The 19,055-nt window shown below is 47.0% G+C and overlaps 1 protein-coding gene across 4 annotated transcripts in view; it reads right to left on the bottom strand.

Annotated features, from left to right (window-relative positions):
- The window catches only part of Hmgxb3 (HMG-box containing 3), a 42,656-nt gene extending 36,667 nt beyond the window's left edge, over positions 1-5,989 (bottom strand). Inside the window, exons 1-3 of one of the 4 annotated variants that reach the window (XM_048331091.1) lie at positions 5,725-5,989; positions 2,109-2,247; positions 945-1,119 (exon numbers count right to left, since the gene is read on the bottom strand). In XM_048331091.1, the coding sequence (XP_048187048.1) occupies positions 945-1,119; positions 2,109-2,245 (312 nt within the window). In that variant the 5' untranslated portion in view covers positions 2,246-2,247; positions 5,725-5,989. Of the gene's footprint in view, positions 1-944; positions 1,120-2,108; positions 2,640-5,724 lie in introns of those variants that run through there. The other 3 variants (XM_048331090.1, XM_048331089.1, XM_048331092.1) reach the window with 3 other exon arrangements.
- Between the last annotated feature and the right edge of the window lie 13,066 nt (positions 5,990-19,055).

Below are 19,055 nucleotides of genomic sequence, written 5' to 3' on the forward strand. Positions count from 1 at the left end.
GCTAGTAAGGACAATAGAATCTAGATGGCAATTATACATGGACCTCAACAAGGGAAAAATAAAGCACATTCTGCTATAACATGGTTGTTACCTCCCAAAAGTAACAACTTTGCTCTACATTATCAAAAACAATTTTGAGACAATTATTTAAATTGAGAAGAGCAGTTTAGGTTAAAAGAATTCAGCTTGCAGTAGCAAGGGTATATTTCCTGCAGGAATTTCAGTTCAAACGAAAAAGCCATGCAAGAACTTGAGGCCCTGAGTTCAAGCCCCAGTACTGCCACAAAAACAAAATGAAAGACAAATGAACAATAACCGCCAGTTTACCATCACTATATTTTGTCATGGGAACTAGAATAAAATGGCAGACATAAACCCATTTCCTTACTAATTCTTAAAATGCACACTCAAGACCTCACAGCCTCAGACTCTGCCATTATCTGACTTTAATACTGAATTTTTTTTGCTTCTAGCACGATTTACAACTACCAGCATTAAGAAAGAACATGACATTACACAAAACAGCTATGTCTTAACTTCATAATCTACATGTTAACTTTAAGCCTAATTCCCGATAGCATTTAAGTGATACAAGTACAACACAAAATTAAGTTACACTGAATTTATAATATGAAAATCCAGTGTAAGGGAAGTGCTTCCAGAAGCTACTATATTAAAAGGAAGTGCTACTAACTTTAGCCATGTAGAATTAGGAGCTCTATTATACTAAAATTCAGTCAGAAAGGGAAACTAAGGCTCACTGCACAGACCTCACAATAATGCTAGCTCTATATACTGTTGCAATCAAAGAGAACAATAGAGTTCATAAAATCATCAAAATGGAAGCAGATAATGGCAGGCTCAAAGAAAGTAAAATGATAAAAACCGTCCCAAGAAAAAGAACAGGAAAGCAGAAGGTATTAGCTGGAAAAATAATTACTTACAGGATCCAAACCTTCTTTCTCTAGTTTGGCTTTCTCCAAGTAGTAACTCCTCTCGGCCACGCTGAGAAGCCTCCAACTCTCACTAATCTTTTTATTGATCTCAGACTGTGGGAGGTGGGGGAGCTCTTGCTGCACTTTCAGGTAGATGTCATAGTAGTAGAGAAGATAAGCAGATCTGAGGAAGCAATAATTTCTTCCCTTACTCAACCAGCACATACTATAATATCAGGGGCTGGGCAGTCAGCAAGTTTACACAAAATCCAACTTCTCAATTCAATGCATTTACCTAAACAGGGACTAGAAGTCAAGCAAAGATGGTGTTTGCTAAAGACAACTGCTCTCCCTTCAAAAACTTTGAAGCAAAGGTTCATCTGGACTACTTTTCTTCTAGAATTTATTGTCTTAAAACCTAATAGAGGGGTTGGGAACATGGCCTAGTGATAAAGCGCTTGCCTCGTATACATGAAGCCCTGGGTTCATCGATTCCTCAGCACTACATATATAGAAAAGGCCAGAAGACGTGCTGTGGCTCAAGTGGTAGAATGCTAGCCTTGAGCAAAAAGAAGCCAGGGACAGTGCTCAGGCCCTGAGTTCAAGCCCCAGGACTGGCAAAACAAAACAAACCTAATAGAACCAAACAAAGATATAAGCATGCTATTATTCCTCTCCCGGGGCCAAGTACCTAAGGGAACTGATTACCAGGTTGTTTATCAGCCACATTTTTTACTCCTTTATGTCATCTAATAAGTAGAAAGCACCTTCTCGAGGCTGAGAGGAATGATCAGTTACCAAGAAGCCTGCAGTGCTCATAGTTAAGGGGGAGATTAAAACTGCAGTATTTACAACTTTGTAATTTTATTAATGGCATCTTACATATTTAATCAATATAGTAAAAATAATGTATCTCTTTTGTGCGTAGATTTTACTCTGAATGGTGCATTTTCTTGTGACAGCCAGGAAATGTAATGAAAGTGTGACAAGAATGAAGTATGCTGGCACAAATCCCACCACTTTCCCTTGCCCATCACCCTCTCCTCCACCTCAATGCCCATTCAGACTTGAACAATTGAACTTGTTCTCAATGACTCCCAGAAGTCTTCTCCAACATAGCTCTTTTAAGTAGGTGTTCATAAGTATCAGCAGCCACCAGAAATGTTGTCTAACCTAGGTTTCTTGGCCTTTTCTCCATGTATTTTGTATTTCTTCTTCTTCTTGGGTGGTCCAGGGGAAGTATAACAGTAGGCTTCCTCAATTTCCTCCATCAGGACAGTTACCTCAGTACCATCATATGATGCATCCATGGCTAGAGGAAAGTCAAACACAAGATTTTAAGAATCCACCCTAAAACAGCTCCCAGATCAAATAAACCCTTACCTCTGTTGGAATGTAAGGCGTTAGCCATTTCCTAAACTCAGGATTCTAAGAAGCACACAAGGACTTGATAAACATCCAGATTCCAAGGCTCTACTCAGCCCTCTGAGTCAATCTCTAGCAGAGGCAGGAAAAGCCTGGCCCAAAGAAGCCCCATAAAGTCATTTGATACATGCCATGTTAATCTTGCATGTTTCTTGTTGGCTTTCAGCTGCCTGCTTTGACTGATCATTTTATATGGCCCTCTAAGGAGGTTTAAAACACCCAAATGAATACAGAAGTCTGAATGCTTAATAAATGCCTCAGGTGATTCCTCTGACCCAGCTCATGGGATACAATAATCCATCACTTCAGAGATGATCAGTTCCATGTAACAAGAACCCATACGAGCATGATCTCCCTGATATATGACTGTTAAGAAGGGGTGACAGAGAGACAGGAGAGACCAGGTCTGTGAAATCAAAAACTGCTTGTCAAATGGTATTTCCCACAGGACTGGGTCAGAGACCCAACATTATCTAACTAAAACCAAACAACTACTCAACATATAAAGGTAAAAAATTGACCTCTCAGTGGAATACAATAGCTCAAAAGCTATGTATGTGCGTTCATATAAGACTACTGTCAACATATTGTCTAATATCGACATTACATTTAAAGCCCTAGGTGAATTTTCTTGGGCGTGGCCACGTGGCTACTGTATATGTTCTTGGTACATTGTATATGTCTACCTGACCCAGGGAAGGGAAAGAAAAACAGGGTGTAAGATATCACAAGAAACGTACACACTGCCCTACTATGTAACTGTACCCTTTTTGCACAACACCTTGTCAAAAAATTTGTGTTTAATTAATAAATTACAAAAAAAAAGAACCCATACGAAACAGGTAAAAAGAATACCTAGTATAGTAGTTAAAAGTTCTGACTCCCATTCTGGTATTAGAAGTAGGAAATTGAAAGGGAATACCAAAATTGAGAGACACAGGGTAAAAAAAGACAAACAACTACAAAAGCAATACTTGCAAAACTGTTTGGTGTAAGTGAACTGAACACCTGGGGGGGGGAGGGAAAGAGGGAGGAGGGAGGGGGGTATGAGGGACAAGGTAACAAACAGTACAAGAAAGTATCCAATGCCTAACGTATGAAACTGTAACCTCTCTGTACATCAGTTTTATAATAAAAATTTGGAGAAAAAAAAAAAGTTGACTCCCTTAGTCTTACCACCTTAAACAGCTTCAATGAGTCTTTCAATCATCCATTCAAACATTCAATAAGGAATTCAATCAGAAATGTCTTTACACTCTGCCAGCTTGTGTGACTTGAGGATAGTCTTTAACTACTTTAGTTCTCTTTCTCTCACACACATGCACACACCTCACTGTCCCACAGACTTACTGAAGCAAGACTGAAAAGGATATAATAGATACGAACTCTATTCAAGAAGTCATATGCTACACACAGATGAAAGGGCTCATCATTAACGACAACTGTCTGTAGGGGAAATATTTAACAACCTGCCCAAGGCTACCAGGCTCAAATGTGGACTTGATAGATTTTATTTTTATTTATTTATTTATTTATTTATTTATTTATTTATTTATTTATTTATTTGGCCAGTCCTGGGCCTTGGACTCAGGGCCTGAGCACCTTCCCTGGCTTCTTCCCCCTTGATGCGCGCCCCTTCTGGCCATTTTCCATATATGTGGTGCTGGGGAATCAAACCCAGAGCTTCATGTGTAGGAGGCAAGCACTCTTGCCACTAGGCCATATTCCCAGCCCTTGATAGATTTTAATTTAAAAAAAAAAAAGGCAACTCCCTGGCCCTTTCTCATAATCTCACACCTATCTCAACTTCCTTCCAATCTCTTAATTAAAACTATTCAATATTTACTGAATAGGAAGGAAACTAGGGCTGGTCCTAGGCTGCTCAAGGTAGTGGCCACATGCAGTTGTTAGACCTTTAAATAGGGCTAGTGTGACTTCAGGAATAAACTAATTCTGCTTTGTTGAACACAATAGCCATTTACTGTCAGTGGTTAGAGGACTGGACAACACAAGTCTAAACTGCAACCTGCCAAACCAACACTAGCTCTCTGGGGCTGGCCTAAAATTCACAGATAACCCACTAACTTCCATGTCTAGGTAAAGGCAGGCACTAAAAATCCGAATAACTACTAGTTCAAAAGGAATTAATTTCCTCCTCAAGTTCTAAGGTGGAGTCTTACCAACTACAATCAATGAAGAAAACGTCTCAGAATTCACTGAATTTTATGAGAGAAATATAGTTGCCACTTAAAATCTGTCAGGATATTGGGGATTCTAGAAAGTTGTTATTAACACAGGACTAAGGGGTACAGTACAAAGCTCATTTTTCTTTCTTTCACAACTCACTCTACAAATGAAAAGGTAGCCAAGTATAATGAGAAACAGGATTTTAAGTGAACTCAGAAGACCTGGATTCAAGTGTAAGTTCTCCCCATGTGATTTCAATGTGTATTCCACATCCTAAATTTCAGCTGTTTCAAACTCTAACTTAGTGGCCAAGTTCTGGGACGCAAGAATCCTCTTAATGATGGGGTGAACACTAAAAACCCTCCCTTTGAAAATGTAGACGCAGTATTTCAACTTTAATTCTGAAGATTTTTTTTTACCCCGGTTAAGAGCACATTATCCCTAAGGTCCTTTAGAGCTCCGTGTCATCTCTGATTCCTCCTCTCTTCCCCTCCCCTAAAACTTCGCAGAGGAAAAAGAAAAATCTGCATTCCAGTGACTGTCACTGCGCCAACCCAGGGAGAGAACAGTCCGCCACTGGGCTGGGTGAGCCAAAGGCCAAAGGACGCTGTAGTGGAGTCAAGAATGGACTTCCTAGCCCCGGAAAGCCTGCAGAGACGGCAGTGACTGCAGGGAGACCCTGTGTGTGGAGTGACACGGGCAGGGCAGGGCAGGGCAGGCTTTATCTGGCACCCAGGGCCGCGCAAGGCCAAGGCTGCGGCGAGGCAGGCGGCAGCTAGCCCGAGGTTTGGCTTTCCACGTTGGTGGTCGGACCCCAGGCCTCGCTCGGTGCGGCCCCGCGAGGCGAGGCGGTGAAGGTTACCCGCGGGGCTCTGAAGGACGGAGCGGCTCCGCCGCGAACCCGCCCCCCCCCCCCCCCCCCGCCTCACCGTCCCGGTGTTCTCATCGGCACAACAATGGGGTGCGTGCGGCACGTGAGACTCGCCCGAGACCCGGCCCCCGTCCCCCCGGCTCCTCCTCGACCCCCCACCGCCGCCCCCAGGGGCCGCGGGGCCGCGGGGCCGGCGCCTTGGCCGCCCTGGGCCTCAGGTGAGGCGCTCGGGCCGGCCGCCCCAGGGCGCGGAGCCGGGGGGGGAGGGAGCGGGGGGGGGGGGCCGGGCGGGCGGGCGGGACTCACCCGGGGCAGGGCGCGGGGCGCGCGGCTCACATGCCCGGAGGCCCCCGGCCCCGGGGCGCGTCGTCGAGGGGGCTGGCCGGCGCGCTCGCGCTCCCCGCTGCCGGCCCGAGGCGGCTCCGGTCGTGACCGCGGCGACGAGGAAGAGGAGGCGAGGGCTCGCGCGCGCATCCCGGGGGCTGGGGGAGCCCCGGCCCCGCCCGGCGACACTCGGCGCGGAGTCGCGGGCCCCCCGGCGGAGTCGCGACGCGGGGTCGTGGAGGGCGAGGGCGGGCGCGCGGGCCCGGGGAAGCCAGCGAGGGCACCGGCGGCGGCGGCGGTCCGGCGGCGGGGCGGCGGCGGCGGCGGCGGGGCGGCAGCGGCGGCGGCACACCACGGACGCCCGGCAGAGCCGTCCCGGCGGCCCTCGCGGCGCGCCGGAAGCGGCCGGCGGCGCGTGACTGCGTGCGGCCTCCCGCGCAGGCGCGGCGGACGCTCTGCCCGCCGCCCGGCGGCTCTCGGGTCGGCCCCGGCGGGCTGGCGGGGCCGCGTCCCCCTCCCCGCGCCTCCTCGGCGTCGTCGGCCGGCGCCCGCCGCGTCCCGGGAGGGAGGACCCGGGGGATGGAGGCTCAGGTCGCAGCGCGTCCGCCTCACACGTGCCGGGCCCGGCGCCTCGCCCCGCGTGCCGTGCGTGCGCGCGCGTGCGCGCGTGCGTGCGCGCCCACACTTGTTAGCTCCCCGGGGACTTGGCTTCCAGGGCTCCGCACGGGCTTCCCGGGGCCGTCAGAGCCTGGGCTCGGCCTCGGGCTCCCCCGGGTGTGAGCCCCAGCCTGGGAGGCCTGCGGAGCGCTCCGCGACCCACACCCGCCCGCCCGGTGCCCATCGCCGCGACCGGAAGTCAGTCAGTCAGTCATCTCGGACTCCCTCCCCCTCCACGTCCCCCACCTGCCGGCAAGGTCAGCCCTGACTGCGTACTGCGGGGCCCTTCCTCTCCCTGCGCGTGCGTGCGTGCGTGCGTGCGTGCGGGTGAGGGAGCGTGAGCCTGAGCGAGCGTGCGGCCCTCCTGCCCCGGCGGGCTCTCAACCTCCCTTCCCGGGCCTCGGCCTTCGGAGTGACCCGGATGACAGGTGTTTCGGAGGGACCCGGATGGCAGGTGTTTCGGAGTGACCCGGATGACAGGTGTTTCGGAGTGACCCGGATGACAGGTGTCAGCCCCGCCCCCCCACCCCGGGCACCCAGACCTCCTCTCCCGCGTTCGGCCCCCGCCCAGGCCCCCGCGGCCTCCCCCGTCCCAGCTCCACCACCCCCGCTCGTCCTGGGACGCCCGCCCGTTACACGGCCAGCCGCCGCCCTCTTTCTCCCTCAGCTTCCCGTGGCTCTCGCCCTGCCCGCCCCGGCACCCACGGGGTGAGCTCGCGCTCATCTCCAGCGTCGGTCACCGCTGCCTGTTGTTCCCTGCCCCACACCAAGGCGGAAACCCTCCCGGGGCTCAGCGCGCCCACCTCAAAACACAATCGCACCTAGGCCTGTGGGGGGTGGTCCTGCTTCCTCCTCCAGTGTGTTGGGTGGTTTTTGGTTTTGGGTTTTGACTGAACACGGCATTTTATTTCTATAGCACCTCATTATTTTCATACATACTTCCTTACATCTGGTGAATTTCAGTGCTTCATCTTTGAAGTGCTCTACCCATCCCATTCCCCATCCCAGGTGGTTGTCCCCGTTTGTACGTTTCCATCATCCCTTATATCCTCTGATAGAGCATTTCACATTTGCTCTAGCATTTGTCTTCCTGTCCTACTTGCTAAGTTCCTCCATGGTAAGCACTATGCACCCTCTCTGTACGGTTGACATTTTTTACCACAACGTTATGGATGGATGGGATGATGAGGGTGATAAAAGTTGGCCCTCGGGGCTGGGAATATGGCCTAGTGGCAAGAGTGCTTGCCTCGTATTCATGAAGCCCTGGGTTCGATTCCCCAACACCACATATATAGAAAATGGCCAGAGGTGGTGCTGTGGCTCAAGTGCCAGAGTGCTAGCCTTGAGCAAGAAGAGGCCAGGGACAGTGCTCAGGCCCTGAGTCCAAGGCCCAGGACTGGCAAAAAAAAAAAAAAAAAGTTGGCCCTCATACGTATACACACAATGGAATTCTATGCCTCTGTCCGGAAGAATGACATCGCCCCATTTGTAAGGAAATGGAAGGGCTTGGAAAAAAAATCATACTAAGTGAAGTGAGCCAGACCCTGGTTTCCTTCATAGGGAATAATTAGCACAGGTTTAGGCTAGTCATAGCAGAAGATCACAATAGCCCAATAGCTATGCCCTTATGAACGCCTAAGATGATGCTAAGGTAGACCTTATGAAAACAAGTGTTTTTATCCTTGTAATTATTTTCAACATGCCATGTGAAACCATACCTTTTTTTGTTGTTGTTTCTCTCATATTCCCTTCCTGTGGTTGTACCCCCACTATCACTGTATCTCATCTGAGTACCCTGGATACTGTATATAGGTGTATTGGAACTAGGGAAGGGAAAGGGAATACCAAAATCGGGAAACAAAGGATAAAAAGACAAACCAGTGCAACAGCAATACTTACAAAACCATTTGGTGTAAACCAACTGCACAACTCATGGGGAGGAGAGGGAAAGGGGAGGAGGGAGGCAGGGGAGAAATGAGGGAGGAGGTAACAAGTTGTACAAGAAATGTACTCACTGCCTTACATATGAAACTGTAACCCCTCTGTACTTCACTTTGACAATAAAGGAAAAAAATATATTAGAAAAAAGTTGGCCCTCAGGAAAGGGCAGTCATTGCATGTTTTGTCCTTTGAGGACTCATGGTAAAATGCCTAAGCAGGCAAATTACCCACATTGCTGCTCTTGGATCTTGTGGTGTTTGACCAGTCTTGGCAGGGGAGACATTTGTTTTAAATTGTTAAAAGCTCTAGGTACACAGATGACATACTTTGGATACTTTATTCCTGGTTGAATTTGGAGTGTCTATGGAAGCTGCACTACTTCATTTTGAAAGAAACTTGAGGAGTCATCTGGCCCTGTGGTTTGCAAACATACAATGTATCAGCACCACTAAAAGCTTTTCAAAAGGATTGTTTCTTTGTGGAGGACTGCACAATGCATTTCACTCCTATAATACCAGACAACTGGGAAGTAAGTCTGAGGCCAGCCATCTAAAAAGCGGGCAAAAAGGACTATGGGCGGGGTTCAAATGCACTTGCTTACCAGTCATGAGGCTCTGAGTTCAAACCTCAGTACTGACAAAATACACGTCTTCACAGAGATTCCCTTTCAGTAGGTCCTAGATCATGTCTAGATATCAGATTGTTATTTAGCCTCCCTGGTTGAGTCCAACTTATGTATTTAAAAATGGGAAACAGGGGCTGGGGATATAGCCTAGTGGCAAGAGTGCCTGCCTCGGATACACGAGGCCCTAGGTTCGATTCCCCAGCACCACATATACAGAAAACGGCCAGAAGCGGTGCTGTGGCTCAAGTGGCAGAGTGCTAGCCTTGAGCGGGAAGAAGCCAGGGACAGTGCTCAGGCCCTGAGTCCAAGGCCCAGGACTAGCCAAAAAAAAAAAAAAAAAAAAGGGAAACAAGCACAGAGGGAATATATAATCTGCCTGCCACTTCTGCCACCATCTCTCACCCAAATCATCAGCAATAGTATCCAAATATCCTACTATTCCCTTTGCTACTTCAGTCTCTTTCTCACTAGAATACTCGTGTGTGTGTGTGTGTGTGTGTGTGGCCCATGCATGCGCACACATACCAATCCTGGAGCTTGAACTCGGCCTGGGCACTGTCCCTGAGTATCTTTTGCGCAAGGCTAGCGGCTCTATCACTTGAGCCACAGCACCATTTCTGGGTTTTTCTGAGTAGTTGTTTGGAGATGAAAGGCTCAAGAATTTCTCTGCCCAAGCTGGCTTCTGACCATGATCCTCAGATCTCCGCTTTCTGAGTAGCTAGGATGACAGGCGTGAGCCACCATCACTGGGCAAGAATACTCTTAAAAATGCAAGACAGGGGCCGAGAGTTTGGCCCAGTGGTAGAGTGCTTGCCTAGCATGCACGAAGCCCTGGGTTCAATTCCTCGGTACCACACACACAGAAAAAAAAATGCAAGACAAACTGACACGGTGAACATGCAGACAATCCTAGCACTTAAGAGTTGAGGCAGAAGGAGCCAGTGCAAGGTGGGCCTGGTGAAACACTACCTTCAAAAAAATAGATAAAAAGAGGGGCTGGGGATATAGCCTAGTGGCAAGAGTGCCTGCCTCGGATACACGAGGCCCTAGGTTCGATTCCCCAGCACCACATATACAGAAAACGGCCAGAAGCGGCGCTGTGGCTCAAGTGGCAGAGTGCTAGCCTTGAGCAAAAGGAAGCCAGGGACAGTGCTCAGGCCCTGAGTCCAAGGCCCAGGACTGGCCAAAAAAAAAAAAAAATAGATAAAAAGAAAACAAATCATCATCTTCCTCTCTGAAACCCGGCTGTAGATTTCTGTTGTACTCAGAGTAAAACTTCAGCTCCTTACTACAGCATCTTTTACTAGTCTGGCTTCTACCTTTGTCATATAGCTGGAGTTGTGCAAGTCCTCCTGTGCCTAAATCCCTTAAGCACTTGCTTGCTTTTGAGATTTGGTTAGCATTACTGCTGTATCCTTCATGGCACAGCCCTTTCTCTTGCTTTTTGTGGAGACATCACTGCAGCGCCATCTTCACGGTGAGGCTCCCCTGACAACCCTGGCTTCACCGGTTCCCCCTTCCCTTTTGCACTGTGGGGATTGAACCCAGGCAAATGCTCTGCACTGGGCTGCGTCTCCATCCCATTAACAAAATGGAGACAAAGTCTATTTCACTGGCTTGCCCAGACAGGCCTTAAACTTGCGATCCTCCTGTGCGGGCCTCCCAAGTAGCTAGATTACAGGTTTGTGCCCCTAGGCTGAGCAGCTAGTTCCCTGTTACTTCTTGCCATAGTATTTTGTTGCCTTCAGAGGATCCAGCACACGCTGTAATTACCCTACTTGTCTCTTTACTGTTTATCTTTCCCCTCACAGTTTACACTTCATAAGGGTAGAGATCTTGACTTGGTTATCACTATCCTGTTGGGCACCTGTAAGCATTCTTTAAAGGAATGTACGGGGATTGGGGTCATGAATCAGTGTAGAGTGTTTGCCGAGCCATCTTGAGTCCCTGAGTCTGGTATTGCTTCCCCCTACCCCCGCCCCCATGAGGAACTGGAGGCTTGCCTCAAATGGTAGAACACAAGCTATGAGCTAGGAAACACGGGCAGAAAGTGAGGCACTGAGTCCAAGCCCTAGTACTACTGTGAAAAACAAAAGCCCACTGAATAATGATACACAAAACAGCTTCCCACAGTGAAACTCTTTTCAGGCCAGATACGGTGCTTTGGATATCTTACTTTGGTGGCGTGGCAGGTACAGCATTATTCTGAATTAAGAGATTTACATGGCATGAGCCTGAATCCGCCTTTTCTCCAAGGCTGTTGCTTTGTCCATAAAGCAAGCTGAATTATAACTCCTTGAATAGCTACAAACGGTACTGCTACTTGTGAAGCTCCTCAACCATTGATTTCAATCTATTACTCTACTACACAAAGCAGATATTCTTCCCATTCTTACAAGGGTCAAAAAGTTTAAGTAGGGGGCTGGGAATATGGCATAGTGGCAAGAGTGCTTGCCTCCTCCACATGAAGCTCTCGTTTCGATTCCCCAGCACCACATATATGGAAAACGGCCAGAAGGGGCGCTGTGGCTCAGGTGGCAGAGTGCTAGCCTTGAGTGGGAAGAAGCCAGGGACAGTGCTCAGGCCCTGAGTCCAAGGCCCAGGACTGGCCGAAAAAAAGAAAAAAAAGTTTAAGTAGGAAGTGGAGGTGTGGCTCAAGTGGTAGACTGCCCACTGTGAGCAAAAAAGTTGAGCAAGGGCATGAGGCCCTGAGTTAAAGCCCCTTACTGGCGCACACACACACACACACACACACACACACACACACACACACACACACAGACCCCAATCCTGGAGCTTGACTGTGGGGCCTGGGTGCTGTCCCTGAGTTTTTTTGCTCAAGGCTAGCACTTGAGCCACAGCTCTACTTCTGGCTTTTGGGTACTTAATTGGAAATAAGAGTCTCATGGACATTCTTGCCTGGGCTGGCTTTGAACCGTGATCCTCAGATCTCAGCCTCCTGAGTACAAAGGATTATAAGTGAGAGCTGCCAGTGTTGGCTCCAAATAGGATTTTAAAGGATGTAAACCTACAGAACAAGCATAGTGGCTCATACCTACAATTCCAGCTCCTAGGGACTTTGAGATAATGAGGATTACACTTGAAAGCCAGCTTGGGCAAAAACTTAGTAAGGGCCCCATCTCAACAAAGCCAGCCTGGCATGGTAATACAGACTGTAATCCTAGATATAAGGGAAGCCTAGGTAAGAGTAGGATCTCAGTTGGAAGCCAACCATTGTTAAAAATATAAGACCCTGTCTGAAAAATAAAGCAAAAGACGGATGGGTGTGTGGCTTAAGTGGTATAGCATATTCCTAGAAAAATGTGAGGACTAGAGTTCAAAATCCAGTATTGCCCCCCCATCTGAACTTGTCTTTTAGTGAGTATTTATCATCTTTGGTTCCTGATAGGTACTCTACTTTGTGTTCTGTTTTCCATACTTGTGGCAAAACAAGTTGCCAGGAGAAACTGAGTCATGTTAGTTGTTATAGTGTCAGCAGTCCTCTCTGAAGGGGAAATGAATGCTGTGGAAGCTGTAAACTCGGGCAGGAGGAAAAGAAGTGGGGTGGGGGGAGGTATTCCCTCTACCTTATCTATGTTCTTAAAGGACTATGTCAAATTTGGGGAGGAGGAAGCTAAAGGCTTAAAAAAAAAACCAACAGAAGAAGATGAGGAGCGTTTCTAGGACCACAGTGATAAGGCTGCAGTTGTGATATTTAAAGAAGCCAGTGCCAAAAGCATTCTCACGACTGGTTCTGTCATTTGGGAAAAGGTGCTGAGCTTGGCCAACATGCTTGGAAATAACTTTCAAGCAAGTGTGGGCTGCTTGTGCAGCTTTAGCGATGGCCACGGAACTGCTTGGCAAGCAGTCTGCAGAGAGGATGGCGGCAGGTTGAGGAATGGTCTCGGGCAAGAGAAGGTTAACGAGCAGCGTGCTGGGGAAATTCTAAAACTGACTACAGCCTGGGTGATATCTTTCATGTTGATGATAGGCATTTTTTTTCCAGTTGCTTTGCCAGTACACGATTGGTAGGAAAGGGGACCACTGAGGAAGGGCGAGAAGGCAGAGCAGTGCTTGACAGCACTCCTTTGTTGCAATGCTTCAGGGAGGGAAGAAAATGAGGCCATTGATGGTGGGTAGGTCAGCCAGCCCACAGTATGTCAACCACGTCCGTTCTTTCCCATGCCAGCCCGTGGGCGTGGATGACCAGGGATCTGCTTCATGAGTGGTTTTTTACTAGTGGATGCCACGATGAAGCCGGCAGATCGCCGGTCCTCCTGCTTTGCTCTCCCCCTTGGAAATCGAGTCCTGCAGGCACTGACTCTCGACATAATGCCGCCCAGGGCTGGTAGAGAGCAAGGAACTGTGAGCACCCACAGGCTCTCACCGTGATGGCGCCGCATGTGGGAAGGCTGGCAGCACGCAGGCTTCCTCCCCAGGGGATTTAATGCATTCCGATGCACGTTTGTGCTGCTGTTGCAGCTGGTGAACCTGACATCGCCGTTGAACACATGTGCACCTGGTGACTATTGCCACACGTGTCCCGGACAAAGTAAGTGTCCAAGACACTGTACTGCAGGTGATGATCTCATCATCTCCCCAGAGCCTATCAGGTGTGGTGGCTAGCAAAAATCGAGGGAAGCTGGAAGTGAAGATGAGGAGGGAGCTGAAGGGGGTTTCTTTACGAGAGCACTTGGAAACCATCGTAGAAACCATCTCAAGTGTGCAGAAACTTAGCTCCTTTCCACCTAGTAGGAACTCCAGATGCCATTTTTGAACAGCTAAATGGTATAAATACTTAGTGACACAAAGTTTGATTGATCCTAAAAGTACAGGTTTCCTCCAAACAAAGTGTACTGCCTCTTTTACTTCAGAAAATATGGTTTACATGCCACTGAGATGATGGCAAAAGCAAAGAAGGAAGCTCCTGTCTCTCCCAGGGCCAAAGCCCAGGCAAAGGCTGTTTACAATCCAAGGCAGTGCTCAAAGGAGTCCACAGCTACAAGAAGAAGATGCACACTTCACCCACTGACTAGTGGCCCCAGCCGCTGCAGCTCCAGAGACAGCCCAAATCGCCTTGGACCAGTGACCCAAGGAGAAACAGGTTGTCCTCATAGCACAGTGACCCTGGCCACTGAGACAGCCATGAGGAAGAGAGAAGACAGCAACACCCTTGTGTTCATGGTGGGTGTCAAGGCCAGCAAGCAGGCTGTGAAGCAGCTCTCTTGACATTGATGTAGCCAAGTCCAATACCCTGATCTAACCTGATGACAAGCAGAAAGCCTGCATCCGCCTGGCTCCTGATTAGGGTGCTTTAAACGTTGCCAGCAGGCTGGGGATGTGGCTTAGCTGTAGCGTACCTGCCTAGCATGCATGAAGCGCTGGGTTTCACTTCTCTTTACCACACAAACTGAAAAAGTTGGAAGTGGCGCTGTGGCTCAAGTGGTAAAGTGCTAGCCTTGAGCAAAAAAGCTCAGGGGCAGTGCCTAGGCCCTGAGTTCAAGCCCCATGACTGGCCAAAAAAAAAGAAAAATGTTGCCAACATGCTGGGAACGTGGCTTAGTGGTAGAGTGCTTGCCTAGCATATATGAAGCCCTGGGTTTGACTCCTCAGTACCACATAAGCAGTAACAGCCAGAAGTGGCGCTGTGGCTCAAGTGGTAGAGTGCTAGCTAGCCTTGAGCAAAAGAAGCTCAAGGATAGTAACTAGGCCCTGAGTTCACGCCCCAGAACAGGCTATATATATATTGCCAACAAAATAGGAATCTTGTAAACTGAGACCAGATGGCTTATTGGATTTTTTTCCCACCATAAAAAAAGAATATAGTTTTTAAGAATAAATATCTTTAGATATTAAACCTATTAAATTAAAGCAGTATCATTATGACAATATTTCAATACCCTGAGATTTTTTTTTAAATTTCTTGGGAGTTTGACCAATGTCTGTATTCTCTTTGATTAATCCAGTTTTCTAACTTGTTTGCATATTAGGAACACTTGAGGATTTTTAATCATTTTAAAGCCCAGGCCACATTCCAGACCATTTTCAGGAAATGGATCAGAGGCATTAGAGATCTGGAAGCTTCCCAGGTGATTTCAGTGTGTAGACAAGTCTGAAAACTAATGAATTAACCACAAGAATAATCACACTATGGACTGGAACCAAATGTTTCCTTATAAGCCAAGCTCAGTGGTTTCCAAAGTGTAGTTCCCATTAGAAGCACATGGAAGATTTGTCAGAACCAAAGACTGCTAGGCCTCTTCCCAACCCTGGAGTGTCTGATGTTGCTCTCAGGGTTATATCCCAGAATTTGCATTTCTAATAGTAATAGTAAAAAGATAAGCTGTTTTTACTCCAGAGTGATTGTCTTCTCCTCTCTGCTGATTTAGTAACCTGTCCCAGGTTTTGAATGCCCCAGCAGTTAGCCAAGTATTGGGAAGAGCTACCCATATCCATCCATCCATCCATCTTCTGGAGCCAGGATCTTGCCATACAGCCCAGACCCCTGAGTGCTGGGATTACAGGCATGCACCAGCTGAGTTGTTAGGTTAAAACTCACTCGGGCCTATTTTTTTTTAAAGTAAGAATCTCCTGTAAAAATAATTTAGACATACTTTATTAAGAGTAGCAATTTATTGGCAAATAAAATGACATCTGAGAATTCAATAATACAGTATCTTACATAACATACATTTTTCCAATGAAAATGATGTTATTAACCAATCTCTTCCTGCCCATCAACTAGAATTCGTCAATAACTCATCCACATTACACAAGACAGCAGAGCAATGACTTATGAGGAATAATAGTAAGGCACCTTAAATAAAAAATATACATAGTATAAAACATGTTCCTAAAAGTCATTGGCCTTGACAAAGGAAAAAAGGCAGTATATTTTTGGTAAGTAGACAAGAGTTGAGAATTTAAATACTCCATCTGTCTCCCTGATGGCTTGATTTGTAGACAGGTTACAAAGAGGGAAAGGTCGGCTCTTTGGGTATGTTCACACTCATGACTGAGAAGCCAGGGCAGCATCCTGACTCCCATCACAGTTCTCCAACTGCTTTGCACTGAAAAGGCCAGAGTTACTTGATTCCAAGTATTTGATCATTATAGGGATGGCATAGGGAAGGGAGGAAACAGCCAAAATTTACGAACACTTTAAACAAGCATTCTGGCAGTGGCTGCTAATCTGGCAAAGTTATAAATACAGTATTTTTAATAAAGGTATTTGATATCCTTCATTATCCAATCTTCAGAATTCCACATTCCTCTGATTTTAGTCTACCAAGTTAAAAAAATGATATACATGCCAAAGAATCTACTATTTAGTATAATGCTCTCCTTACCCTCTTAACTATGTTTAACACATTTGCTTTAAAATTTCAGTTACAAACATTCTTTTTTAAAAATAGTCTTTATCGGGATAAAAATTACCTTACAAAAATAAATCCCTTTCTCCTAAATTCTCTAACCCTAAGTCTGTTTGAAAACCTTAAAATTTTACTTTTACCAGAATACTTAGTGCTTTACTTCGATACAGAGGTTGTAATAAGTCAACTGGTGTGTATTTTTTTGCTCTGTCTCATTATAATTTTCATATAATTAACACCTAAAATTGCAATTTATGATATTTTTATATTTAAAAAAGTGTGTGGAAGAGAAACTAGTCTGGAGCCTAAAGGCCTTCTAGATCTCTTTTCATCCTTTCTGCAGTGTCATAAATAAGGCATTGCTAGGCTAAGATTTGAGAGGACAGAGCACAGAAAAAGGAAAACAAAAATCTAAACCCTGTCTATCTGGATCTTTACCATGTGCTGCAGATCCCTCTTGACTAGGCCAGGCAATAGGGCCTCCAGCTCAGGCCTGACTATCTTTGGCTGAAGAGACATGGACTCAGCACCCTCCCAAGTGCCCATTGTGTTACTTACTGAATGCCAGTACCAGCACCTGTCTCCAGGGTTCCTGACACAAAGATCAGTCCTCAAAAATGGCTGGGGTGGTGTCTACAGGTGCCAAGACACTACAGCTCATCTCTAACAGTATGTAAGAAAAGACATAAGGTTAGGAACATCAATGGGTGCAGGGTGCCAGTGGCTTGCGCCTGTAATCCTCGCTACTCAGCAAGCTGAGATACGAATCTCAGTTCAAAGGCAGCCAAGGCAGGAAAAGGAAAGCCCATCAGACTCTTATCCCCAGAAAACCAGAAGTGGCATTGTGGCTCAAAGTAGTAGAACACTAGCCTTAAGTGAAGAAGCTCAGGGATGACACCTAGGTCCTGAGTTCAAGCCCTAGGACCACCCAAAACAGAAATCAATAGGGGCCACAGAGTCCCTGGGAATCCCGATACTTAATATAAGTTCCCAAGAAAGGCCTCCCATCCCTTTTCTCTTTCTTACACAAGATCAAGGCAGTCCTGACAATACACTGGAACACCCCTGCAGAGAATTACTGTTCTTGTTAAAATACACTCATTGGCACTAGCACACCTAGTGAACTCATTATTTAAAAGTGAATTAAATTATACTACTTAAAGAGCAGCTAGCCACCTGTCAGATGTCAGAGGCACGGGGGGGAACCCTACTTCTGCAGGGCAGGTTGAAAGAAGACATGGTGCTCCAGATAGATGAGCCCAGGTGTTTGCCGCAGCGGGACTGTGTGCTCCTCAGCTCTATGGAATGACTGTGCACCTGTGCTGCTTCTCTCTTCTGGAAGCAGCACTGTGCTCCCAGGAGTGCTTCCGCATTCCCCGCCCCCCCACCCCCCCCACCCCCCCACCCCCCGTTGCAGGGGGCTTGCCAGGAGCTGGGTCCTACTCCACTGGCTCCTGTTCTTCTCTCTGCAATGGGTGGCGGGGGGGAGGCGACAGGCTTCTTAGTGTAACTCATTTTCCCTGCACAGCATGTCTCCTTGTGCACCGGCACACTCTGCCCTATGCTTGTGACAGTGCTCCAACCTACACACTCATTTTGACTACATGATAACCATTTAAAGCCACTCAGAAATGGGCCAATAAGCAATGAGAAAAGGTTTTAGGTGTTCATGTCTGGAGTAAGCAGTACTGGTATTTTTCAGTCAGTAGTGTCTAAAATATCCTGAAAGTAAATGAAAACTTGTGTGTGTGTGAATTCCAAGTTTGATTCCTTTCAATGTCAGCAATCAAAAAAATTTAACAGCCATGCACCAGTGGCTCATGCCTGTAATGCTAGCTACTCAGAAAGGCTGAGATCTGAGGAGAGTGGCCCAAAGCAGGAAAAGTCCATGAGACTCTTCAATTAAACACCAGAAAACTGGAAATAATGGGGATGTGGCTCAAAGTGGCAGGGTGCTAGCCTCTGGCAAAAAACAAACAAACAAACAAACAAAAAAACTCAGGGACAGCAATCCCCAGGCCCTGAGTTCAAGCCCCACAATAAAAAAAAAAAATTAACAGTGTGTAATCTAGTCAGGCCCCTCAAACCAAGCAGAGGGGATGAAAGGTAAATTCGGCTGAGATCCTATACTAAAAGCAGAATCTCACTTGTATGGCAGGGATAGGTACAAACCAGAACAAAATTCAAGAATTTGCTAATAAAATATATAAACTCCTGGAACTGTTAATACCCATATGTGGACGGCAATGCCAAAGGACACATTCTGTTCAGCCTTCCAAGGGTTTTCCCAACTGCTCACTGGACTAGGATTCTTGTCTGTGCTGGTGTTAAGAGAATTGCAGTTGTTTTAACATGCACACATTAATTTTCACAGATTATTAGACATCCATAAGAGATTCAATTCAAACCTGGCTCAAGGAAAGGGTTTGAGAAATTAAATACTAAAATGTTATAATTGTTTTTATAATTATAATTATTATTCATAAGGCTGGCAAAATGGGTAAATATTAGTAAAACAAAAACAAATCATCACCTATCTAAGTAGCAGGTGACATTACATTTCTAAAATTGTAGGCCTCAATTATAGAGGATATAAGAATTCAGATTAGGCTAGGCATGTATCTGTAGCCCCAACACTCCGAAGGCTGAGGCAGAAATACTGAGAGTCCCTGGCTAGCTTGGACTTCCCAGTGAGACTGTCTCAAAAAACAACAAAA

Source organism: Perognathus longimembris, chromosome 22 (genome assembly GCF_023159225.1).
Source record: "Perognathus longimembris pacificus isolate PPM17 chromosome 22, ASM2315922v1, whole genome shotgun sequence".
NCBI classification, from domain to species: Eukaryota; Metazoa; Chordata; class Mammalia; order Rodentia; family Heteromyidae; genus Perognathus; species Perognathus longimembris.